The sequence below is a fragment of the Nesoenas mayeri genome (assembly GCF_963082525.1).
Source record: "Nesoenas mayeri genome assembly, chromosome: 1".
In the NCBI taxonomy this organism is placed as follows: domain Eukaryota; kingdom Metazoa; phylum Chordata; class Aves; order Columbiformes; family Columbidae; genus Nesoenas; species Nesoenas mayeri.
In genome coordinates this window covers 67,005,923-67,032,941 of record NC_137541.1, presented here as the reverse complement: position 1 = coordinate 67,032,941, position 27,019 = coordinate 67,005,923, and the positions used below count along the sequence as shown (strand labels likewise).

The following is a 27,019-nucleotide window of genomic DNA, read 5'->3' as shown; positions in this document are numbered from 1 at the left end:
TTTAGGGGCACAAAAGGCACACCCAAAATGAGCACATGGTCACAAACCTATAGGGAACCCAGGACAGGTGATGAGGACTTGATAGTCAGTATTCCTTATCCTCCATTTCACCAGAGTCTGGCCAGAGTCTAAGAAAGTGAGCTAGAGCCAATTTGCTAGCAAAGCTGAAGGACACAGTCACCTTCTTCCTGTGCATAGTCTTGTGTCAGGCTTTGCTACATAATTTGTACAAACTAACTATCAACATAGAAAGAATAAGCTAGTAAAATTATATCAGTCCTCCAGTAACTGGGATATAGAAACAGTAGTCAGTAAAAAAAAAAAAAAAACAAAACCCTTCTGGTTTAAGTTCCAGATTTCAAGCGGAAAACAAAAAAGACAACTTATAAAATATTACTAAATTATCCACTGAAATTAATCAATAGCCACTGTGTCCCATATAGCCAGTAACTACATTTGGCTTCCTTATTGTTACCCATCTTCTAAACATGAGCATACATTTTAATTTTGCTCTACAGTAGAAGAAAACTGGTGAATGCTTTAATTCTAGCCAATCATAGAATCATTTCAGTTGGAAGAGACCCTCAGGATCATCAAGTCCAACCATAACCTAACTCTAGCACTAAACCATGTCCCTAAGAACCTCGTCTTCAGACCTTTTAAACACTCAGAATACCTGAGAAATTACGTGAATGTTGAGAAGGAGAGGAATTGCATTAATATCATAAGTATGCAGGAAATGTGTTTATATAAAATTCACTTATATGCAGGGGCTATAAAATGCAATGCAAAATGCTAAGAGTACTTGGGAATTTATAGCTTCCTGAATTAGATTTTATTGTATTTGTAGGGGTTTTCTTGTTTAAAAATAATTTTTAAAGTGGCACATTTTTCCTTTCAAAATTATAGTTCACTCAGGCCAGGTGGTTTCTGGGATGACAGACTGGTAGGTGAGCATTTTTACTTCTTGTGGTATTTTCATGACTCAGAGCCATGCCATCCATGATTCTCCAAGAAAATTCAGCCTCCTGTTCCCTGCAAATACCCATTTACCTCTTTCAAGTCTTGGACAATAGCAGTGAGTCTCTCATTCTCTGCCTGGACATTGGTAACCACCGCCCTGCTCTGCTTCAGCTCATTCTGCATCTCCAAAATCTTCCCAAGGTAATAAGCTTCTTTTGACGCAGACTCCTGGAGGAGAGTCTCTTCACGTGTTTCCCCATCTTCAGCCACCTTGCGGTGAATAGAGAAGGACTGTCCAAATGCCTGCAAGAAAAAAACAGCACACAGAATAAAACTAATGAAGCCCTAGAAAAATCATCAACAAAAACAAGCAGCTGCCTAGCCAGCAGGAATGAATTAGATCTGTGAGTTCCAAACTCTGACCTAACAAATACTGCCTTAGCAGCTTCCCAGCAGCTGAGGGACACCATTTAGCTGAAATGAGGCATCTTGAAGCTGTTCTCATTTGCAGTATGGATTTATGGCCCCTATCCAGGCAACCTCCACTGAGATCAAGATGGTGCTCTGCTAACTAGCCACTAATTAGCACCAGTGTTTAACTCTGCTGCATGAGGGTCAGCTGATAATCTGTCAATTCCTTTCTTCGTTAGTTCTGCAAAACCAATGTGTGGTTTGTTTTGTTCTAAAGAGCATAAATAGCTGACAAATCCTTCTAAATTCCTTTCTATTTTCAACATTGTCTTATGATAGAAGCTGACTTCATGGTATGGAAAAAAACTTCCTATAACTTGAAAGAAAAAATAAATGGTCTGAGTACAAAGCAGTGGCCACTGGTAAACAAAACACAGAGTTTGAAAGCCCCTCCATTTCATTTGTACTCAGTGTTTTCTGTTTCTGCTGTAAAGAAGCAATATTTAAGTATTAAAGAAGTTTCTAAATATATAGGTAATTTTCAGTGATTGTCTTCCTCTTTTCTTGTTACTGGCTTAGAGAGATCAGTTTCATAGAGCAATATTCCTCAGTGACAATTTCTGATGGTATTTTGGACAATTCTGAAGCAACCTGGAAGAAAGCAAAGTACAAGCCATCATAGTAGAGGTGATGGAGATACCATTTAACTAGCAAAGACAGAGGAGAAAAAACCTGCAATAATATCATGACATAAAAAAAAAATGTAACAACACAAAAGAATATATAAATAAAAATAAAATTAAAATAGTAATAAAATAATAAAAGAAAAGCAAAATCTGTTTTGTTTGTATTACCTTTAAAAAGAGACATATGTTTGAAAATGAAATGGCCTAATTCTGGCAAAAGCCAAAAGAAGGCATCTAATGTTAAGAATATTTAGCCTAACATAGGCAAGAGCTCTCTCATATAACTTAACTCAAAGAGAATATGTTTGAAATAGCATGATTTTTTTCCCCCAATATGAGAGAGATATAAGTCATGGTCATGTATATTCTTTCAGTGGGAAATTATCCCCAAAAGCCTAATATCTACCTATTCCTATGAAACCACAAAGCAGAGTATACATTCGTACCAACTGTAACCAGTGGCCTCCTTTGCCTTCCCATCAATAAGAACTACTTGCCAAATTAAATCCATTGTTTTATTGCTGCTATTTATAGCCTTTCAGAACACATTCTAAGTTTTACTGGCACTAGGACTGAAGCAGCCCCCTAGAAGCTTCAAAGCAAAACCCTGTTCAAAAACTTTTTATCTTTTAAGTCTACTTCACTTAGAGAATCCTGTGAACTCAGCATTAAAGGATTCTAAAAATATTCAATAATGTATTAACCCAGCTGTCTTCTCAAAAGACTGCAAGTTACTGAAATAGCAAGCATCAGCAACTTGCCAAATAGGGTTTTCCAAATAACAAGAAATTCAATTTAATGAAACTGTTCAGCACTGAATCAGTCACTGTATCTATGAATCTAAGAAGACTGTTTCAGCAACACTGCCAATATCTTATTCTACATACTTATGTTTGATGGCCCACTGTTCCTAACTTGAGACTGAGCAAAAAGCAGTCTAATTAAGATCCTACAAGAAAAATATTAAGGCCACATGTCCAGAGGAAAAATCAAAACACAGCAGAACAGTGCCAATCCAAAGGAGGAATATAAGGCTGCTGTTAGAGGATGTAGGAAGGCAGCTAGGACAGCCAAGGCCTCCTTAGAATTACAGTTGGCGAGAGGGGTCAAGGACAGCAAAAAGAACTTTTTCAAATACATAGCAGATAAAACTAATACCAGAGGCAACGTAGGCCCACTGATGAATGGGGTGGGTGCCCTGGTGGCAGAAGATACAGAGAAGGCAGAATTACTGAATGCCTTCTTTGTCTCTGTCTACTCTGCTGGAGGCTGTCCTGGCGAGCCCTGTACCCCTGAGACCCCGGATGAAGCCAGGTCAATGGAGGAGTTTGCTTTAGTTGATGAGGACTGGGTTAGGGAGCAATTAAATAGTCTGGACATCCATAAATCCATGGGTCCAGATGGGATGCATCCATGGGTGCTGAGGGAGCTGGCTGAAGTCATTGCTAAATCGCTCTCCATCATCTTTGCCAAGTCTTGGGGAATGGGAGAGGTGCTGGAGGATTGGAGGAAAGCAAATGTCACTCCAGTCTTCAAAAAGGGCAAGAAGGAGGACCCGGGTAATTATAGACCAGTCAGCCTCACCTCTGTCCCTGGGAAAGTGATGGAACAGCTTATCCTTGGTGCCATCTCAAGGCACATCAAGGATAAGAGGGTTATTAGGGGCAGTCAGCATGGCTTTACCAAGAGTAAGTCATGCTTGACCAACCTCATAGCCTTTTGTGAGAATGTAACAAGGTGGATGGATGATGGCAGGGCAGTGGATGTGGTCTACCTTGACTTCAGTAAAGCCTTTGACACAGTCTCCCACAGCATCCTCACAGCTAAGTTGAGGAGGTGTGGTCTAGACAATAGAGCAGTGAGGTGGGTTGCAAATTGGCTTAAAGAGAGAAGCCAGAGAGTGGTAGTCAATGGTGCGGAGTCTAGTTGGAGGCCAGTATCTAGTGGAGTGCCTCAGGGGTCAGTACTGGGGACAATATTATTCAATATACTCATTAACGATTTGGACGAGGGAACTGAGTGTACTATCAGCAAGTTTGCTGATGACACTAAGCTGGGAGGAGTGGCTGACACGCCAGAAGGCTGTGCTGTCATCCAGCGGGACCTGGACAGGCTGGAGAGTTGGGCGGGGAATAACCTGATGAAATTTAACAAGGGAAAGTGTAGAGTCCTGCATCTGGGCAGGAACAACCCCAGGTTCCAGTATAGGTTGGGAAATTACATATTAGAGAGCAGTGTCGGGGAAAGGGACCTGGGGGTCCTGGTGGACAACAGGATGACCATGAGCCAGCACTGTGCCCTTGTGGCCAGGAAGGCCAATGGCATCCTGGGGTGTATTACAAGGGGGTGGTTAGTAGATCAAGAGAGGTCCTCCTTCCCCTCTACTCTGCCCTGGTGAGACCACATCTGGAATATTGTGTCCAGTTCTGGGCCCCTCAGTTCAAGAAGGACAGAGAATTGCTGCAAAGAGTGCAGTGCAGGGCAACAAAGATGATTAAAGGAGTGGAGCATCTCCCTTATAAAGAAAGGCTGAGGGAGCTGGGTCTCTTTAGTTCGGAGAAGAGGAGACTGAGGGGTGACCTTATTAATGCTTATAAATATATAAAGGGTGAGTGCCACGAGGATGGAGCCAGGCTCTTCTCGGTGGCAAACAATGATAGGACAAGGGGTAATGGGATCAAGCTGGAACACAAGAGGTTCCACTTAAATTTGAGAAAAAAACTTCTTCTCAGTAAGGGTGAAAGAACACTGGAACAGGCTACCCAGGGAGGTTGTGGAGTCTCCTTCTCTGGAGACATTCAAAACCCGCCTGGACATGTTCCTGTGTGACCTCACCTAGGCATTCCTGCTCCAGCAGGGGGATTGGACTAGATGATCTTTTGAGGTCCCTTCCAATCCCAAACATACTGTGATACTGTGATATCTTGCAGATGTATTAATTACTGTGTTTCTTTTCACTATGGTGCTGCCTTGTGTGGTATGACTACTCATGAAAACCCGTTAAAAATCACCTCTGGTACCTTGGTGGCTCTTAGTTTCAGCAATCACACTGCAGAGCTTTTCTGACAAAGTAAATCATCTTCCAAGTTCAAATCAAGACTAGTAGGGGGCTGTATAGCCCTTTATGGCTTCTATTCCCTTGAGAAACACCCTCCCGATGTAGGCACAATAGCTCAAGTCAGCTACAAAGACTGAAGTACATTTACTGTTTTGACAAAGACTGTCCTAATAGATACGAGTCTGATTTTTGCCTTATACTACATCAGTTCACTCAAAACTTTGCTTGAAAGGATGTCCTTAACTGAGTTAAGAGATACAGGTTTTGTAAGCTGGTCATAAACACTGAGTAAAAAGATGCGATTAAATATTGTATATGTATTCTGAGACCTGAAAACTGTATAACAGTATCATGACTTTTTAAGGGCATCTCAGAATGTGAATTTGAGAATGATAAAATAACAATCAATATTTGTTTGAGTGCATGATAAAGGATGGCAACAGTGGGCACACACAGGTTAAGAGGTCAGTCTGATCATTGAAAAAGGTGCAACCTTTGAGGAAAAGGCCATTTGCCATTGAACTCTAAATAACCCTAGACAGAAATTCCCGTGTCAGAAGCAAACAAGCATGAAAGAAATAATGCAGTGAATGAGTGGGCACAGATTTGTAAAAGAGCAATAGAATAACATATGTAAGAATATTTATATGACATATATAAACAGCAATAGAAAGCTAATGTGTAGTGAGTGACGTGAAATGGTGTTTGTAAAATGAAAATTATATTTAGCACTTGGGAAAAAAAAAAGGAAAAAAGAGAAGCTAGATGTCTAATTTAGGTGTAGATAGCAGCGCATGTACAAAAGATCAGCTAAAAACTTAAATAGGTAATGAAGAACACTATTTCTGACTTTCAATTTTGCTTTTACTAGCCACTTCCTGGGGCAGGAATTCTGAAGTGTTTGCATAGAAATTCTCTCTTCTAGTCTGTGATGATTAACAAGCAATAAGACATGACCTCAGTGCTATCAGGATGAGCAGGCAGCCTACCTTTAAGACTTTGACACTTGCTGTGGTTTTTCCAATGCATAATGCAACAGCATTGAACTTGTTCAAATGATTGCCTATTTCAGCTGCTAACTTGCTGCAAAGTGAAATGTATTATGCATTAGTTACCACCACATTCCTAACACAAAAGCAGGGAAAAAATAGTTTGGGATTATCCAGGAGGGTAGCATATTTCCGAGGCAAATGTCAGTATGGCACCACATAGGGAAATCTTTGCTAGAGATGCCTAACTGTGGTTAACGTCAGAGACAGAGCTTATTGTGGCACAACCTGAATGCCCACTTATCAATTAAATTCACTTGCAATTCAGTCACTTGCAATTCTATGTATCTCTTTCAGATAGATGGGGGTTTTCATTTGTTTTGGTTGTTGGTTTTTTGGTTGTTGGCTTTCTGTTTGTTTGTGTTGGTGGCTTTTGTTTGTTTGAAGCTTACTATATATTTTTTTTCCTTTCTTCACGACTAAAGCTAAGGGTTCTCTGCCATTTTTCTGCGAAGGAGCAATCAGTGGCAGCCAAAGGTCTGTGAGGAAATCCCCTCTAGACAAAGTTGAGCAGGGAGATGACAGGCTGAGCAGACTGTAGCCCTCAAAACCAGCTTGTAGAAAACTACCACCCCCTGTAAGGTCTACATTTAGACACATTATTTTCTTAACTTACCTCCACCATTTTGCACCCTGCTCACCTGAACATTGCTAAAATCAACCTGCTCATAACAGTTTCTTTGCTAATAAATCCAAGCCAGCGTTTAGCCTGACTGGGCATCTTTCATGGGCTTTCTTGCAGGCGTATGCTCAGTGCTCAGTTCTGATCATTTGGCTGTTTGCCATTCCCTGGTCCCTCACACTGTGGTTACACAAATAATCCAGGGTCTTGGACACAGACTGTGTCTTCCTGTGAAGAACACAGGAGGCAGCACTGAGTCTAAATCCGACTTATGTTTCTTGGCAGTGTTGCAATGCAACTGCAAACGACAACCCCATTGCAGAAATGACTGATGAGCCCCAGTCATATTATATCTGTTTTCTTAAAAAGTGGGAAAGTTTTATGCCTCTAAAATTTATTCATAATTTATACTGGATCTTTATGTAGTTGACATCACCTCCTGATCTTCAGTTAAGACGGCTGAGAGAGGTCAGTAAGTTTCCTTTTGGAATCCAATACTGCAATAATTAAGGTCTTCAAATGCAAATAACAGGAACATTGTAATCAAAACACAGACAGATGCATGCTTAATGACAGAAGAAAAAAAATTTATAGGTATTGTGTGACTGGTGCATGTGAGAAGAACAGCCCATGAAGGCAGGCAGATTGAAAACTCAAAACCAGATTGAGAACACAGCCTGAATCGCCATGGGCATAGAGGCAAGAAAACTAGACCATGAACTTTTGGGTTGACAGGCTAGCTGAAAACAGCTTGTTGTTTTTCAGCTACAGAAGTGCCCCCTTTGTCTGATTCCTCTTGTGTTCAAGAAAGCACGATGCTAAACTCCCCTACAGAGAGGCAAAAGACAGAAAGATGCTCGATCCCATCACTAATTCATCTTTCAGCTCAGAACAGCAAAAAAGGTTCCTAGATTTAACTAGTCCCCTGGTCAATAGGAATATGAAATGATTTATCAAAATTCAGTTGTATCGCAGCAACTGTCTAAGCATTGGTCATTTCATAACTTCCAGACTCAAGATGATCAGTTTTTTACTACATGCCAGACAACATGAATAAGGTATTGTATGTGTATATGGGTTTTTCCTTTTTTTTAATGTAACAAGATGCCTTTTACTTCATATGCTCCACCTTGGAGAAAAAATGCTAAATGTGTTATACTTTGTTTGAAGTGAGCCAACAAAATGGGGTTTCCTTATTTGTTCCTTATTTGTTCTCATGAAATCTGTTAACTTAAACTTTAATCTGTTAATTTAAACTTTAAAGGACAGTTATTTTCAATTCATGCTTTGCTACAGACACTTGACAGGTCCTTAAGGAAATTGTTCTCATCTTCCCATTTCAAAAACATAGAGAACAGTAACAGCTATGCAGCGAAAAGGACTGTTACGATATACCCATTCACAATCTGAGACAATATACTATAGTTATGAGCACAGTATAGGTAACTATGATAAATCCATAAATGTGGCTTGAAGGAGCTATTTTATTACCTCCTATGGGCAAAAAGCACTTAACTTTATTTCCAAATACCAGCTTAATTAATCAGCTAAATTCAATAATTATGCAAATGCTGGTGCAATGGTAGAGTTGTGTAAGTTAAAGTCTGCATGAGATTTAAGTCGCAAAAAAAGACTTGCAAACCAAGGTACTGGAGGTTTTATCTATGCCAGAAATACTGAGGACATCAGATGCATGAAAAACGTAAGTAATACTGAGACTGTTTACAGATGCAGAGCAGTAGGACAAATGTCAACAATTCATAGTCTTTTCCCCAAGGAAGCTTTGGATAAAAGCATGCACAGTGTGGACTTCTTCTGTTTGTTTTCAATAGATTCCTATGCTGTCTCCAGGCCTGTTGAAATTCATATATCAGATGCTAATCAACAAAGCCTTCATAAAGCACTGGGGGAAATCAGCATTTACATTCAACTCAGCTACAGAGGTGGCCGTGCTTCTGCAGTCCCAGTACATATTGTGCTGGTTTCAATCAATACACCACGTTGCGAGGACTTTGGCAACCGTGCTGCTTTTTTATAAAGAAGGAACAAAAATACTCCTAAATGTGATGGTTAGGAAATATTTATAGACACGAAGAAGAAAGCACTACCAGGAAAATGAACATTCACTTCTAACCTCCATTGTTCAACAGCAATCCAGTAAAAAGGGGAGTGAATAAGAATTTCCATTTAATTGCCTTTAACAGCACTCTAGATGAGGATTTCAATTCCCCTGTCCTGAGCATTCCCTCCAGGCACAGAAAACACAAGAAAGGGGAAGCTTGTAACAAAGAGCACCATTTATCTACAACACAACTAATTAGCTTCATGCTGGTAACTTTAAAGCAGCTGAATATGGCCAATAATTAAATTATTTCTATAAACAAGATAATTCACACATTATTAATGAAACATAAAGTGGCTTAAAATTTGCACCAATGCCTATATTGGTGCTTTTATGAGTTCCAACTATTATCAAGCCAACATCCAGCTATTACAAAATTCCAATTAAAACCAATAGAAGCAATACCAGAAGAAACATGGAAGACTGTCAAAGATACTATTTTTAACAAAATGTGTCTGAAATCTGAGATAGAATATGCGTTCCCCGGAGGCTCTATCACCTTTACACTAAACAGCAAAATCTCATGTTTCACTACAACTTGATCTGTTTTTGCATTTCTCACTGCTTTTCTTTTTTCTGTTTTTCTAGCTATGAAATGGCTGAGATAATTTCAGTTCCTTCTTGTGCTCTTGCTTGAATAAAGCTGCAAAGAATGCATGCCAAAATCCAGTTCTTTAAGAGTTATCAGCCTGCTGGGACATTCTAGTTATTTCACATTAGCTCCCCATAGGTAAATTCATTTTCCATCCTGAGAGTGAATTATAGCACATTTTAGGAGCAGTCTAAGCAAAGCCATGTTGCTAGTGTGTAATAAAAACAATTCATGAAGTATACCAACTGCATTCTACATTGTTGCTACTATTTTGCCGTAGTTTTCTGTCAGAGAGAAATGTCAATGTTAGTATTGTGTAGGGAAAGATGATTTCCAGCTGCAAAGGCACAACAAGGAGGAGGAAGGAAGGACTCTCATCACAACAAATTAGGACTATCCCAGAGCAGTATACAAGGAAGGGGTGGCTGCATGCCCAGAGTGCCGCTTCTAGAGAGGAGGGAAGAAAGGAGGAGTAGGGACACAACCATGCCATAGACCAGGGGTGTCAAACTCATTTTCACTGGGGGTCACATCAGCTTCACGGTTGCTTTCAAAGGGCTGAATGTAATTTTAGGATTCAGCCCATGGGCCTTGTGTTTGCCACGTGGTTACGTGTATTGTACTCCTTTATCAATGACACTCTCTTGTAACACAAAAGACATACTATCTTTTCTCCCTGAAACATAAATATGGATTCACTTTTCTATCTATCATTAAATTGCCTTCCTTCTGCATCAATTTTTCTCTTACTGGACATTTTGGGGTTCAGATTGTTCCATCAAAGATGGTATGGTGTGCCACCTAAGTAAAAGGCCAAGATATACTTTAGGGCCAGGTTAAATAATAGTCAGGCCCTCTCACAGAGGCTCATCTTTCCTTCGAACCACCTTCCCCATAAACAGTCACTCTTTCCCCATCAATTCTCCCCCTCCATCTATCCCAGTAACATTTTCCTTATTCCCCATCGCCAGTTCCTTGTACAGTAACATTTTCCTTAATGCTGCTCCCCAGCATGAACATTCTCCTCATTCTTCCATGGTGGAATAAGGAGAATGTTCCTTTAGGGGTGGACATACCTACTGATAATCCTCCTTTTATCACCCACCATGAAGATCATTCTCCTTATTCCACCATCCTCCCCCAGGTAATTCTTGTCTGTCTGGTCTTTCAATGCCCAGGGCAGTTACTGGTATCCCCATCGGTGTCACCTACTACTCTTCTCACACAGGCTCACCACTCTCCTGTAGCTACAGCCGCAGCTCCTGCCATTTCCTGCTCCTGCAGCACAATAGGTGTCACACACGCTGCACACGTGACCAGCACTGGCAGGAGTTTGGGGACAAGGAGCTCGGCATTGCTGGCGGGTAAGTGCCGAGCTGGGTAAAACAAAGATGAGGGCAGACCAAAGTATAAAAAAGCAATGGAGAAATCCTATATCTGCATCTGCTGCAGATGTAAGGAGTATGCCTCAAAATATGCAACAAGTTTTGAGTAGAAAACAGTAATTTTATTGGCATGACACTAGGTTTCTACTATCTTTCAGAACTACTTACACACCTGTAGATTACCTGCTTACTGAATCACCTGAAAGTTTTAAACTAGCTGGGCCTCACTTTAGGAGGGATTCTGAGATTTGGTCTCAAATTTAGAAGTAAATGGTATTCTTGTCCTTAAAAATACTCAGCTGTGTTTACATACATCCTGGAAGCATTAAAACATCAATTTTATTCTCATCCTCTTCTTTTAATGTCTTGCACTATTTTATTTCAATTAAAAAAAAAAAAAATCAGAGATCTAAAGCTGCATATCCTGAGTATATAGTAAGCGGTAGTATTTTTGCCAAGCAGTAATATGAAGAACTTTCTTGACTAAGAACAGGAAACTTCTCTTGAGTATGAAAACAAATTACACAGGTAGAACCTCGTCTTCAAAGCACTATAAAATGTCACCCTCTGGCAGAAGTCATTATGCTTAGAATAAAGCATCTCTTTGTCATACAAACAAAAGAAATTAGAAGCCAAAATGGGAATTTCCTCTCTCCACATATTCACAGACAAAGAAAAAAAGCCTGTCTGCTTTAAGGTATTCTTTGAATCCACTGTAACTGTAAAGTCTCAGGTAATCAAAGTAGCAGTATCTTATCCTTGAACTGACATTTAGAGAAAAGCATAAAGACTTGCTCTACCTTTCTTCATTTTTCTCAAACTTGTTCAAAATACATCCTTGTGGCTTATCTATCTCTGTGAGTCATCAGCTAGGTGGGGTCCTCAAATGCAGCAGAAGAGAACTGACTACATACAGCATGTGCAGAGGTAAACACCAACATCCCCATCCTCATAAATACTACTTTTTCCAACAACTTGCAATCCTCTTTTTATGACCCTCTCAGGGGATTGGTTTCTACAGTTTTTATAAACTGCATGGGGGAAAAGGGAGGGGTTATCTATCACTCAAAAAGAAGCAGGTCTTTTGATGCCTTTGCCCTCTCCCCAACAAGCTGAGCATAACAGCTCCATCTCTGTGACCGAAAACACCAACCTGGCTGTGAGTAGATCTTCGTTATCCTGCTTAGAATATGATGCAAGCACAGACCTACAGAGCTAACTGCACTCAGATGGGCCTCTCAGGAGACCCACTCCCAGCATGCGCGATGGTTCACAATGTGAAGCCATCTAGTAGCATGTTATTCAGAGAAGTGAGAGTCAAAGCTGACTGAAGAGCTGCAGAATGCTCTTAGACCCCTGAGAGACACAATAGTAAATTAAAAACATGCTGTTGAATGCAAAGCAGCACATGGGAGTAGAAGAAGCAGACCTATCTCTATAGGCACAGCAATGAGCCTTATTTCAGGTTCATTGTCAACAGCTCCATGAAATGAGCAGCTCAGGAAGAACAGCAGTGAGGAAAGCAAAGTGAGTTTCATTGGCTGGGAGTGCCTGAAACTTTTCCTAGAGAGGAAACCTCTATATGTCTAAAATGGACCTCTGAGAGAGACCTGACTTTTGGATTCATCCCAACATTCCCTGGTGCTTGGAGTCTGAGACTTTTCATGCCAAAGTGCTTTACTGCCTGGATTAAGGTAGGTCAAAGGCTAAATGTTTGGAGATCTGGAACATATGGCATACAAGGAGAGGCTGAGGGAACTGGGTTTGTTCAGCATGAGTAAAAAAGGTTAAGGAAGACGTACTTGTATTCTTCTGTTGCCTGAAGGGGGATAGAGAAGGCAGAGTCAGACCCTTCTCAGAAATGCACAGGGAAAGGACAGGAGGCAATGGTCACAACCTGAAACAGAGGAAATTCTCACCAGACCAAATAAATAAATAGATAAATAGATAAATAGATAAATATCACCCTGAAAGTGGTCCTGCACCACAATAAGTGCCCAGAGTCGGGGGGGCAATCTCCATCCTCAGAGATTTTTAAAACTTGTTTGGGACAAGACCCTGAGCAACACCTTACTTTGAGCTTCAAGCATTGGATGGACAAGATCATCTACAGGAATCCTTTACCAACCCAATTATGATTAACAGAGCAATTTCATATGCTGGAAGGTCTGGTATCCACTCCACTTCTCATGGACCATACAGTTGAAAGAGCTACAACTCATGGTTGGCCATTTTCTTAGGTATCTTCAACACTAGTCTAAAAATGAAGACAGTAAAAAACAAGACCATTCTGGTTTTACCGTAATAAATAAACAAAAAAATCTCATTATTTAAATATAATGGAGCATATAGAGACCAGAAATGTCAACATTAGTAGAGTTGATTTCAAGCACAAACAGACCTCAGTTTTTGCTTATTTGCAACAGCAGCACTCTCTAGCAGTTTTCTGGCAGCAATCATAAAGATCAGTCCCCGAGAGAGGGACTCAGTCTAAGCCAAAGTCCTAGTAACCAGGCAAGACTTAGCTCAGGTCTGTAGCAGTCAAGGCGGTAAAAGATGATCTTCTAAACTGCTAAAATCTCATGAACAACTATACTTACACAACACTTGTTTCTCATATACCTCACTAAAGTACTTGTGCTTATTAAATTTAAAGTCTTAATTTGTCTGTCATCACTTATAGTCCAGCACAGAAGTTCTGACTACTCTATAGTTGATTAACAGAAAAAGACTCTTTTCTTGTGACTGCACATGACACAATGTCAGCAGGTGGCAATCAGGATTGGGCTTTGGCAAAGGAGTGCTCCATTTTCCAGTTCCTAGAGCTGGACTATTTGAGTTCCAGGGCAGGGTGCTTTTAGAAAAATAACTTCTGAACCAAGGGCTTAGAAGGAGAAAGAAAGACGACTCAGATATTTGTGCTGCTTCAAGGATTTATAAAACCCCCTAAAAATTTAAGTTGGAAATATCTCTAAAGAAAAGCATGCCCTTCATAACAAGCGGTCAAAATTACAGACCTCTCATTTATTTTCAAAGGAAGGTTTAATTAGAGTGCTGCCAGCCACAGATTTACCGTGGGGAACTTTATGCTTCTATTAGCACTGATGGATGCAGCGCACACACCTGTTTCACACAATGCTATTGCAGCTGGGTGCTTACTTGAAGTGCTGGATAATCTCACGCCTCCAGACCAAGTGAGATTTTAAGGCATATGGTGGTACCGATAATCATGTTACAGCAACAGCAGCTTGCTCACTTAATCCAAAAAAAAACCAAGAAAATCAAAAAGAGAATCAAAGAATGGGATTGCTATAAATTGTCCCCACCATAATCCACAGGGACCTTCAATACATTTTGTAATTTTTGTATAGGGTAAATAAATTAAACACCACACCACAAACCCAACCTCCATAAAAAAATACAACAAAACCCCGTGTTCCTTTATTTAACCAAAGATAATGAGGAAAGGAGTTTGGTTTGCACCACTGACCAGCACATCTACTAATGAGGAGAGGGGCTTGTCTGACACATGAGGTTGCCTGAGAATGCAGATGACTTGGCACTCCTCCAAGTACTACTGTATTCACACCAAATGTGCCTGTCTAAAGCCAACCTGGTGACAAATTGAAGAAGTCAGGCCATGCCCCATCCTCTGCATTTGTATGTCTACTCGTTTTATTGCAACAGGGCTCCAAAACTGATCAGGGCCCTATGCGCCACCCCAACATAAGCAAAAGGCAATAACTCAACCAAGACTGAGCTTTATAAACAAGAAATCTGCAATCTAAGCCGTTTGTCCAGGCACAGCTCTCCAGTGCTTTTGCCTAAGGACTCAGCTGTCCCTAGCACTACTTTCCTTTTACTACATGAACATAAAGGAAGGCGACTGCTGCAAGGATGGGATTTGAAAGCCACAAGCAAACCAGTGAGATCAAGAATCAGCAGGGAACATCCAGGGTTGCAGGCACATTTATAGAATGGGCCCATCTTTGCTCAGCCAAAATCATAATTAGTTCTCAGCCTTGTTCTCTGACATAGTGTTAAACACATAATACTGCCTGATGATGAAAACTCCCATTCGTGAAATAAGTTGTGTCCCAGAAAGCAATTTGCAAAGGATAACAAGTTTAAGAGGATAATACAGTTTTGCTTTGTCAGCAGCTTTGTCTCAGGGTGACCTGTCTTCCAGACTGTAAAATAATTGCATAAGCATATGCAAATCAAGTATCCATGCCTTATCCAGTTCTATTGAGAAAGTAACCAGAGCTTTCATTGGCTTCACAGGAGCACAGATTTTACCCCTGGGTATTTATTTCTGAATGATATACTGTATTCTGCCTCCTGGTTCACTTATATTTGCTCATGTGGAAATTTCAAGCAAATTGCAAACAGTTTAAGCAACTAGCTTTTGAAAATCTCAGCTCTTTCAGAGGCAGTTCTATTTTGTCAGAGGCTTTCAAACTACTTCACCAGCATCATCAGATTTTTCCCATTAGATTCTTTCTTCTCACAACAGCGGTTTTAGAGGAATGGGAAGTCGTCTTTTCTCCTTCGACGCCTGTTCGTGGGAGCGATGATGTCCGTGCTCCTGCAGAGCAGAGGATCAGCAGCACAGACGGCAGAACATCCCAGTCAGCAGCCAGCGAGGGAGTGCTTAGCTAGCAAGCTAAATCTGTCGCGGCACCGGATGCCGGAGCTTTCCTTTTCTTTTCCAGAAAGGAAGTTTCACACATCTCTGAACTTGATACTTTAGCAAACCACAAAGGAATGTGCTCCAGCACGAGTCGGATGGCAATTTGCGCAGTTGTAACATCAGAACGCAAATATCGGTGCCTTCCACAAATGCTTAAGGTGAATGATTTCCTACTCTTCTGAAGACATTTAAAACAGAAGCGTTAAGATCAGTGCAAATGAAGTACAAAAGGAAATATTTGCCTATAAGTGCAGATGTGCTCACACACACACCATAAGAAACAGCAGAATACAGATTAAAAGGAAGAGTAGCAGTGCCGTATATGTGATTTCTGAAAAAGAAAAGGAATAACAAGCTGACCTAAAGATAAGATGTCAAAATAATAAAGAACAGGACTTGCTAGAGTGCCATATATGTGATTTCATGACAAGAAAAGGCATAACAGGTGACCTAAAGATAAGGTGTCAAAATAATAAAGAACAGGATTGGATCCATAAAATATCCAGATAAGTAAAAAGAGAACAATGAAATTCAGGATTTTTGTGGAAAAATGAAACAAAATATAAGGCACAACATCAAAACCACCATCAACTCCTAACAAATACAGTCAAAAAACAATTTGTCATTACCAGTCAAAAAAAACCTCAAGACACGTGTGTACCTGAAGTCCCCTGTGTCACATAAATGATCCCAATGTGACTATTCGTGCACACATACATGTCTTGGTTCTGGAAAGTATCTGTGTATGAGAGTGTGAGTGAACGAAATCTATAACAGAATGAGTGCAGGTAGGTAGAAGTCAGGCATCTTAGAGATTCTGTAAAATGAGTATCACCCACCTCCTCACATAAGGTCTCCAGAAGCACTAACAGTTTGCCTCACTTCGGAGGCAAATGTTACGTCTCCAACATTTATAACTCATTACAAGACCTCTTCCTATTACCTGAACTACACTGGCTTCACTGGGCAAACAGGTCTAACACAGCAGGTATTTTGCCAAAAGGTGTTCATCGCAATAAAAAAATTCCTATTCATCCTTCAATTATGTAGCAATGTAGCTGGAAGAGTGTGGTACAAGGAGTTAGCAACCCACACCCTTGCTTCCTCCTCACCTGTGCAGGTGTGCTCTGGGTAGCCAGTAATACCAACCAGCCCTAGCAGAGTAGCCACAACTACTTCTCCAGTGTGTGCCTTCGTACCGCTGCTTGACACAATAGTATAATTTATCTGTGTACACAATCAATGCATAGACAATCATTGTGTATATATATACAGTGTATACTCAATTGTAAGTATATGTATAGAGCATTCTCTTGTCCTTGAAATATTACGTGCACCTGTACAAGAACTATAATGTTATTGACATAAGGTAGCAGAGCATGTTATCTAAGGTGCTTTTTCGTTGATGAATGTGTATTATGATGAAGACGCTATAAGAGTAGCAGGTGAACAGAAGGGCTGGTGACACTCACCATGGATGAGAACAACACAGCATGTCATGAGCCACCAGAGACTTGCCCAATGCCACAGCAGGCAGGTCCCAGCACCGGGAAGGGTGCAACGTTGCTATCACTCTCTCTGTAATTTCCATCCTTTATTGAATAATGTAGTTAACCAGCTTTACACATTGGGTGCCTTTCTTACTGAGATCCCAAACCAAAACAGGACTTCCTCAATGCAAAACAGATTATCATAAGTAGTTTCCATTAATTGTTAGCCTTTCATACTCTGTATTATGAAACACTTCCATTACTTGAAGAGCATTTCTTATCTACATTTGCAATTTACACTGAATTATATTTGGTGATTCGTAAGATGAAAAAAATACTATAACAACATGACATCTGACAGAGATGATGAAGCTGCTGGTTTTCCATTCATTGCTTTACAGACAAAGAGCCTTTTGAGAGTGCCAGACAAATCCACTTTGGGAAGGTATGTCAGTTAATTGAAGTATTTTAACATCAGAAGGGACAGAGCTCCCTATTGACTCCCACTTTGAGGCAACACCTGAGAGGTTTGATGGTTTCTTTATTTTTTTTTTAAGCCTACATATCCACAGAACACCTTGACCTTGAACCTCTGAACTGCAGCACATCTACAAGTGCATTTGTTAGAAGCATACATCAATAGAAAGATATACAGAAAGTGAAAAAGATATTGTGTCACCAAACAACACATTTCTTTTGCAATGGATTCACAGTTAAAATACAGTTATAACTACCTTTACTCTTGGGAGTCTGTAAGCCAGCCTTTTAAAGACTCCATATGAAGTCTATGCAGATGATGTTTAAGTCAAACTTCACCACTCTCAAGTCTCTGTGTACCCAAAGGAAGACATCATAGAACGAACTAAAGCCACCGCACCTCAATGACTCTAGGGAAACTGGAAGGACGTGTGCATCTCAACATGGTTTTGAAAATCCTGTAAGTACAATTGTGTGTGCAAATACAGCTGTGTGGACATCAACACTGACACATGCAGCTGTGCAGTGCCTCGTTAACCAGGATCCCTGGTCAGGCAGAGACTCTCAAGGGGCTCAGCAGCACCAGCCGGCATGGGATGTGGGCAGCAGTAAGGAAGAATGAACCAGCTCTGACTTGACTCATGCAGCTCCAGCCAGCCTGTTTTGTACCACATTTCTCAGCACTTCAGGCTTTCCACAGGCTTGCTAGTGAAACAAAAGGACTGGACTTCAAAGGTGCTTGGGCTGTGATGTTGACCTCAAGTTCATAAATACCCTCAGGTGGCAGAGTGCAGACAAAATGCTTCACAAGAGCCAGCAGAATTTCCTTCACACCAGTCCAACACCAGCCAAGCCAACCCGGGCTACCTCTGCAGAAAGCTAATCAGCTGTCTGTACCGTATTGCCCGACTATACCGGTTTTGGAGCCAGCCCTGCATGGCAGGAGTTGCCTCTTTTGCACAAAAATCTGAGTCAGGGAATCCAAGCCACCTCCAATAGTTTCTCAAGTGTTGGTTTCGCTTTACAGGACAAATTGCAAATCTCCATAAACTGCTAACACATCACTGTGAGCTGTGATGAGAATTCATAAAGCATGGCTTGGAAGGGAAAAATCAGGGGAAAAAAGAATGGAATTAAATATTTTTAGTAAACTCCTAGTTTTATGCTACTATACATCTCTGCCCAATGCAAACCAGAAAAGGCTGGCAATACACAGAATACAGAGATTATAATGCTATATCTCTTAAAAGAAATTGATTAGGAGAGAGTTCAAAGAGAAAAAGATCAACTTATCATGACTCTGCTGTTCACTACACAAATAGCACTATAACACTGTGCTGTGCATTTACACACACATACACCTAACCACACTAGTGCTGATGATTTCAGAACATTCCAGGAAACAGAGATGGATTTTTGGTTTAAAAGACTGTCCAAACCGCTTAGGGCCGCTTTGAAAAGAGCAATTTATAGGTTTTTTCAGGGCTATTCAATCCATTTACACTAACATGCTCCAAGCAATTTTAGGAAGGTCTGTTCAGCAGGAGCAGCGTTGCAGCTCAGCTGGGCCAGCCACGTGTGGCTTGCCAGCTCTCAGCTGAGAAACAGGCACACACTGAAACAGTGCGCAGAGAGACCAGAGAAACAGTAATAAGAGTGAGGGGAATTAAGTTTCTGGAACCTCCTCATAGCCATATCTAATGTAAAGTCCATCACTTATGTTATCCTGATTAAAGACATGCCAATGACAGAGAGATTATAAAGGTAAATAGAAATGGGGGGAGGGAAGAAATAATGATGTAGTATAACAGAAAATATTTGAATTATTGCCATTAAAGGTTCTTCCAGATATTACCCAGCACACTGTAATTTAATACTATAAAATTCAGGTAGATACTATGCAAGACTCAAAAATTCAACACAGACTAGGTTTATTGAGCTATGTAAAAAAGCAAAAAATTAAACATCACATGGGAGAAGTAAAAGTGCAAGATGTTGAAAATAAATATTTGACTTTTTGGAAATGCAGCAAACAATCAAGACAGCCCTGCTGTCATATCAGTATATTCATTGGGAAGCTATTCCCAATGGGTCAAAAAGTTAAATGTCTGATCCACTGTGAGAATTATAGGAGGAAGGAAACTACTTCATTAGATCCCAAGATAATAATGTTTCATTGCTGACCCTGGCAATACAGCACAGAATACAACTAATATTAGAATGACAGTACACAGTGTGACAAAGAATAGGTACATTTGGAAAGAAAAACAGGGGCTTAGGCTTTTCACTCCAGTGAAATATCACAGAGGAAGGTGTGGGATTTTGGCAAGGTTCGAGCAAGAAGACAACGTATTTTGTGTAGAACAAGAATAATGCCATTTGTTGAAAGCACTGATGAGCTAGGCTTCTCAGGACAAAAAGCACTGAAAATAAGCACAGAGAAAGTGGCTAGATTTCATCTTGAGATAACATTATAGTATTTGCAACTATTCAGACTGAGATTATGTAGTCAACATTGAGCAAGGTTTTATACGTCCTGCACTATCCAGGAGATTAGACTAAACTGTTGTAACAGTTGTTAAACACAATGATTCTTACTTATTACTTGAGTTTCTGGAAACATTTCCTACATAAAACATTTTAAATGGTGACATGGAGAAGTGCATCTTTCATGAAAAACTTCTCATGAAAACATCTCTTATTAGCTACTTTGCAGAGGGATCACCCATGACAGACATCCTGATCTTAGGAACACTGATCTCTTGCTGTGGAAAATGGTAAGTTAAGTACCTGGAAACAGGTTACCCATTTGATCTCTTTAAGCAGAAGCAACGCTGCACATCAGCTACCAGCTTGTTTCAGCAGAGACCTGGCCAAGCCTCCTCCGGGGGACTGAGGAGTCACTCACATCCTGTGCCTGGCCACCTTCTTTGTCCATCACCCTTCTGGAAGAAACTCAAACTTTCTCTTCAGCTGCATTGTGACTACCACTATGTAAAAGTGGGAACGAAAGTAAAACAAACAAACAAACAAAAACAAACAAAAAAACACAAAACAACCACCACAAAACAAGAACAACATATTTCTGCTTTGATAGAAGAGGCTACTAAACTACTCTCAGTTAATTTCAATTACGAAGGGACTCATCTACTTCGTCTATCAAAAAGATGCCATTTAACGAAAGATGCAAACCTATTTGAAGGGTGGAAAGTACCATGAAACACGAACTATTTAATCAAAAGGGAAAGATATTAAAGTGAGACAAGTCTAAATGAGAAATAGCATGAATACTTTAAAAAGTGACAGCAATGGAAAAAATCACTAGGAAGAATAGCAGCTTCTCCAATGTTAAAATTGTAGAGTCACTGTATTATAACCTGAAAAGGACAAAAATACCAGTATCATAGCAATATTTAGATAGAAGTTAATAAGAAGTTATTAGGAAGAATCTGTCTATATATACCTATATGTACATACATATTCTTTAAATGTTACTGTGTAGCATGCATTATTACTAAAGAAACCTGGGAAATCCAAGAACCCCAAAGAACAAAGGAATATCACATCATCAATAAATGAATAAACAACCTGCAAGAATCAGAAGAAGACTGCTGATCACATACTAAGTAATGAGCAAATACCAGCTTCAGAAAGCCAGCAGTGGAAACAGGTACAGTAACAGCCAGAAAAGCTGGGGAAAATTTGAACTAGAACAGAAACATGTAGCATGACTCACATTTTGCAGGACCTTATGAATGTCCTGGAGAATACAGCACATGCTCTTCCTACACACCATTAAAGAATAAATAAATCAAATGCAAAAACTTTGTGACAGAGTACATCATTCAACACGGAGAGCCAAGGATCACGAGCAAAGCAGAAATGAGTAAATTATTACTGAAATGAAATTAGATGCCAGTCAAGTTAGAACCGTACCAAATTATATTAGGCGTTTAAACAGGGAATGGAAGGGCAAAATTTAGATCAAAATCAAATTGCTCGAGCAACCAGAATAGTATATGACAGGGCTGTGCTCAATTCAAAAAGGCAAGCTAATCCAATAACTAAAAATGAGCTAATAAGATGGACTTGATGGGTCTTGCAGTGCTTTAAAGGCTTTGCTATATTATCGAGATTGCTTTAATGTTATACATCCTTCACATCTCTCATTTTTTGATTGCTCTTCACAATGAAGCAACTACTAGGAGCTGCAGCTGTGTTACTGCTTAAGGACAAGAGGGAATATAATTATGATGAAGATAGCTTCAAACTAACAGTATATGAGGGACAAAGTCACCTCTTAGAGATGATTACTGCTCCACCAGGTAGCAGCAGCTAGCTTGGGTGAGCTTGTAGATAATTTCTGAAGGATTAAAACATTTTACAGGAAAACTGACAGATGAACTTTGGCATGCTTTTTTAAATAAGGATGAAGAAGAACCTATTTAAGTCATAATCTATTACAATGAAGGCCTAGAGAGTCAAGCTAAATTCATAGATGAGGAAGAAACCAAAATAAAAAGAAGTGGATATCTTGTAACCTGCATTAAAAGACTAAGCATATCTTTAATGGACACCAGAAAGAGTGGATGGCACAAAAACCAGGAATGGAGCTGAGATATAAAACCAGTGCTCAGTTAAAAATATGGGGGCAATGAATTACTGAAGCCCACAGTTACAGAGAGAAAACAAAACAAAACAAAACCCCTTTATGATCAGATTAGCATAGCAGTAACTGTTATTTTAGGAGGGTAGAAAAACTATAAATAAAACCCAGCCAGAGCCACACCTTTATGTCAACTGATTCCACAGTCAGAATAAATAGTATTTAACAGGCTTGAATACCCAAAGGAATCACAAGGACTACATGACAGGAGATGTAGTTCACAAGCAGGCCTTGAGCACATGCAAAAGGCCTAGTGTTACTTGCTAAAGGAAAAAAAAAAAAAGGTAATTAGCATGGGAAAGGAGCATTGTGTGTCCAACTGAAGACAGACACAAAGGAGCACAATAAGCCATACAAGGCAGCTTGTTGTTAAGGCAAAATAATTTGGTGCTGATTTAGTTAATAGATGTCAATGAATGAAGTTAGTGAAAGCTGGATTTCCACGGTTCACCCATATCAGGCAATAGGAGCATCCAGCCCAGAAGAAAAACAAATGTGGATATAGCCAAGTGAAAGTACTTATTGCCGGTCCAGCCCCAGCCCCACAGTGCCAATACAGATATCAAACAAATACCATGCTGAAGAGGGACTGCAGGTTGTCAGTGGCAGTTCAGATCAGCAAGGGGAATGTGTCACTGTACAGCAGCCCATGCTATGTGCAGCTCTCCAGTCTGAATCCTAAATACACTGAACAGTCCCAAACCCAACAGAATGAGCCCTAAACCTTTTAACTCCACAAATAGCTCCAGTTACAGCTAAAATACTATGAGTCTTGGAGGGGCAAAACAGCATTCAGCAGTACATTTAGCAAATTTAGCAGAATAATATCACTATAAAATTAGTTTGATGTTCCAGTGGAAGCAGTACTGTCTTAACATGCCACTGAGTTTCCTAAATACACCTACTCTTTGTCCACCCACCATGCCACAATTATACTCTTCCAGATAACTAAAACCCACCCAGTTAGTAATATTCAGAGGTGGCTGAAAATCCAGAAATATAAGACATCACATCTTGACCACTCTGACAGAAGAAACAGAGTTGCCTCTAGACTGTCTATACAAGACCCTTTGGTCTCCCCCCTTTTCATCAGAACTGGATATGTGGTCAGTACTCTGATAACCTGGTGTGCATTGCAATGGATGTATGTATTGTCCTATTACCATCAAAGGGGATACTTATTTTTAGTATTGGGGCTATGTTTGCCTCGTCAGTCTGTTCATCTGGCCTTTGAAGGCTGGTGGTAAAGTGTGGATGCAATAACTGCATTTGTCTAATATAAGCTCTTGTGCTCAACATAAAAATGTCTATGAAATTCTATAGCCTGTACTTAATAGCAAATTAAGATACTTAATATAACAGTCTTTTCTGGCCTTCAGATTTATTCTTAATAGCCTTGGCCTTTTTTTAAAATCTGAAAGAAGCTCATTATTCTTTCTCTACTCAGAAATTTAACATGGAAAACCCTACAGTGGTAACTACTGAGTTGACCCCAGTTAACTGAAAGCAGTGGTTTAAGATCATAATTATACCAACAACGTCACTACCCTTAAAAGCCTGCCTTAGCTTACATACTAATATGACTCAAACAAAGAACAATTCCTTAGTAGAAATCAGATATCAATAGGTTTTACAGAAGAGAGTTAAAAGACGAGAGTTATGAGTTCATTTTAAAAAAAAAGAAATTAGAAACCAACTCAGGAAAACTTCCTTTGTAGCCACACTCATTTCACATGACCTTTCTGTGTGAATCAGTCCACCTCTCCACTACTTGACTAAGTTAATTATTCATTACCTAATAAAGATTATTTTTCCTCCTAAATAGCTAGAACTTAGAGATATGACTTCAATATGAATAAATAATAGCATACTAACAGGAATATGGCATTCATTTGGTCAGGAGGATAGTGGAGATAGATCCATGTTCATTTTATTCATTAAGCAGACATCATAATGACCATGGCTTTAAACATCACCACATTATTTTTATGTTTTTCAATATCAAAGTGAAGACACTAGCCAACATTTTTCAAGGTGTATTGAGTATCTATAATTATATTCCTCAAAGGCCTTTGCATCTTAAAAGGCAGGAGGTTAGTGCTTTCTAAATATCAAGTCCCTCGTAATCTAGTTTCCAACTGGGCACTCATAAGTAATTTATTACTGTTGTTATTTTGGAAGCTTCCTGGAAATACTAATTCTAGTTAGTATTTCCCCTGAAAAATGGAGCAGAAAGCCTTCTCTTCATCTAGGACACTTCATATTTTTGAATGTGAAAAATATATTAACCTTTGAAGAGCAAGAAATCTAGGATCTGACAAAGGGAAAGAATCAAAATCTCTTCACTACACTCATCTTGACAATCCAGGACTGCATAAACATTTTCTTATTTCTCAAAATAGGGGATACTATTTATCCTACTTCGACTTTGTTGTTTACGTTATAAAATTGGGTTTGACAATGTTATAGTCTTCAACATAGTTGCTTTAATTTTCAACTGAATTCTGTTATGGGTAGTCCCAACATAAAAGGTTTTATTCCACTCTTAAGTAGATACATGCTATAAGCATTATTAATGGAAATAGCATGAAATTACAAATGTTTACCCCTTTAAAAGAACAGTTATGTGCTCTTTATAAGTAAGATGACAGAAAACATTTTGCTTAAAAAAGCCAGAAACTTTACATTCCCAATTCCTCTTTTATTACAAAAAGATTTTTATTTCATAAGTAGTTTGTGTATATACAAATCATCAGTTGGTGCTGTAGTTGTGTGTTTTTACTGACTTGTTGAAATGCTTCAGAAAATCCAAATAAAAATGTTAAGGTAAATCACATAACAGGAAAGACAGAAGTGCTATCACAATTCTCTGTTGAATCAATTGTCGTCCAAGTAGGCAAAAATCATAATAGTAAAATTATACAAACAACTTCAATACTGCTGAAATAGCCTCCCAATTTACAGAAAATATCCACAGCCTTCACTCCAAGTGTCACGGATGTCAACTGTGACTGTTACTCAGACTGTAAGGGTTAGCGCATTTGTGTACACAGAATTTAAACTGGCAAAACTCTATTATAGAGAGCAGTTTTGAGATAAACTAATTAGATTTTGAGCCGTTAAAACACTGACAGTGAGTGATGGCCTGGCTGCTTGCCCTATTATTTCTGCTGAACCAGGAAGAAACTCTTATGTTAATAACAGTACGTTACTAGAAGCATTTGAAAAGAAGACACTACCTGTAATGAGGATCACGCATCAGTGCAACCTGAAAGTACTTTACAGTGGCCACTGAAAGATCAGCAGATGATGATGCGCAAAAAGCCAGTACTGGTGACATTCAAGCTTATTTATTGCAAAGGTTTATTGCAAAGGACAGTGTTGAAATTACAAGGCTTCCCAAAAACCCTTACATAACTTGTATAAAAATATGTTCCAGCACAACCACTAATTGGTGCAACAATAGAAATTTTAAATAAACATTGGAGCAGGTAAAAAAAAAATATGCTGTTTCTGCTTTTTTCAGTGTGGTCCTACCTGCCTTCACACAAGTATTATTCACCAGCAGGTATCTGACACAGAAATTATACAATGAAGACCCAGCCTTTTTCCCTAAAACGCAGTTTAACACATGTACAAAGAGCTACAAGCTCCATGTAGGGTTTTTTGCTATATATTTGTTTATGTCCATTCTCTATTGGTAGATGAGGCTTCCATCACTGCTCTTTGGGCATTACTATGTAAAGACATTTTTCCATATTTTCTTTGGGATAAGCTTTCTTCATTTTCATTTCAAGCTGTTCACTCAGCAGGAGATAGGTAGCATCCATGAGGAAAGCAGAATGAAGAAAACAAATTCTATTTTATACTTGAATACTATATCACAGGCCCTTACCCTATTTTCATTAGTCACAAAATTAGAGCCAAAAATAAAAAGAAAAACACTCACTAGTTTAAAAACTAGGTAACTCTACTACAACATGTACATATACAAATGGAAGTACATTTATAGAAACTCAGGCAAAAAGGAAGTTAATGCCAAAAGCCCAAACCCATAAGCAGGACAGAGTTCTAGAGGTTCCAGCTATAAGACTTCCCTCACTTTCTTCACTAGGATTGCAGATAAGTGATTTCTTTTAAAAAATAGGCTACTTGACTAAGTATATACATTTTAACAGTTGGTTTCTCTCTCTTCAAAGCCGAGGTGGATAACACAGGCCTAAATGTCTTTGCAGCTTGTGTGTCCACAGCAAGAGAACCCAGATCTCCTGGTCCCACAGAAATGATCTGACTGTATCTGTTGTAGTATCAGGCAGCAGGAAGGACAACAGAAAACCAAATAGGAAATACTATGGGACATGGGAGGGAAGAGAAGAAATTAAGGACTTCAGTATGGTAAGGCAAAGATCCCTCCAGATCCTTAACCTTCCCACTGCCATGACAGGTGCACTGAGCAAGAACAGTCTTAATTTTGGAGTACATGAGATACACAGTGCTATAAGAATCGCAAATAAGTGTTGACTTCAGAAGAAAGGATTAATTGAATTTACAAAGGCCATATATCTGCATTCCCCATTTTCTCACTAATAACATATCTAACATGTTTGGGTTTTTTTTTCTGAGGAGAACTGCTTACCCAGACTCCACAGACTGTTACACTGCAACAGCAATTCATCCGCTGACATGACAGAGACAGCAGTGTATTTGTGCATCTTAATGCCTTCATCGATTTTATTGAACAAGGCTGCTGTCCATTCCAAAGCTGTATGTGCAAGAAACATCCTGAACTGCTTCTTTTAAAGAGT

The 27,019-nt window shown here is 39.5% G+C and overlaps 1 protein-coding gene across 9 annotated transcripts in view; it reads right to left on the bottom strand.

Moving 5' to 3' along the window:
- Nucleotides 1-27,019, bottom strand: part of BICD1 (BICD cargo adaptor 1) — a gene marked incomplete at both ends in the record, with an annotated part of 176,428 nt that overhangs the window by 80,151 nt on the left and 69,258 nt on the right. For all 9 annotated transcript variants that reach the window (XM_080342400.1, XM_080342401.1, XM_080342403.1 and 6 more), the window contains one exon: nucleotides 1,054-1,266. In XM_080342400.1, the coding sequence (XP_080198526.1) occupies nucleotides 1,054-1,266 (213 nt within the window). The remainder of the gene's footprint in view (nucleotides 1-1,053; nucleotides 1,267-27,019) is intronic.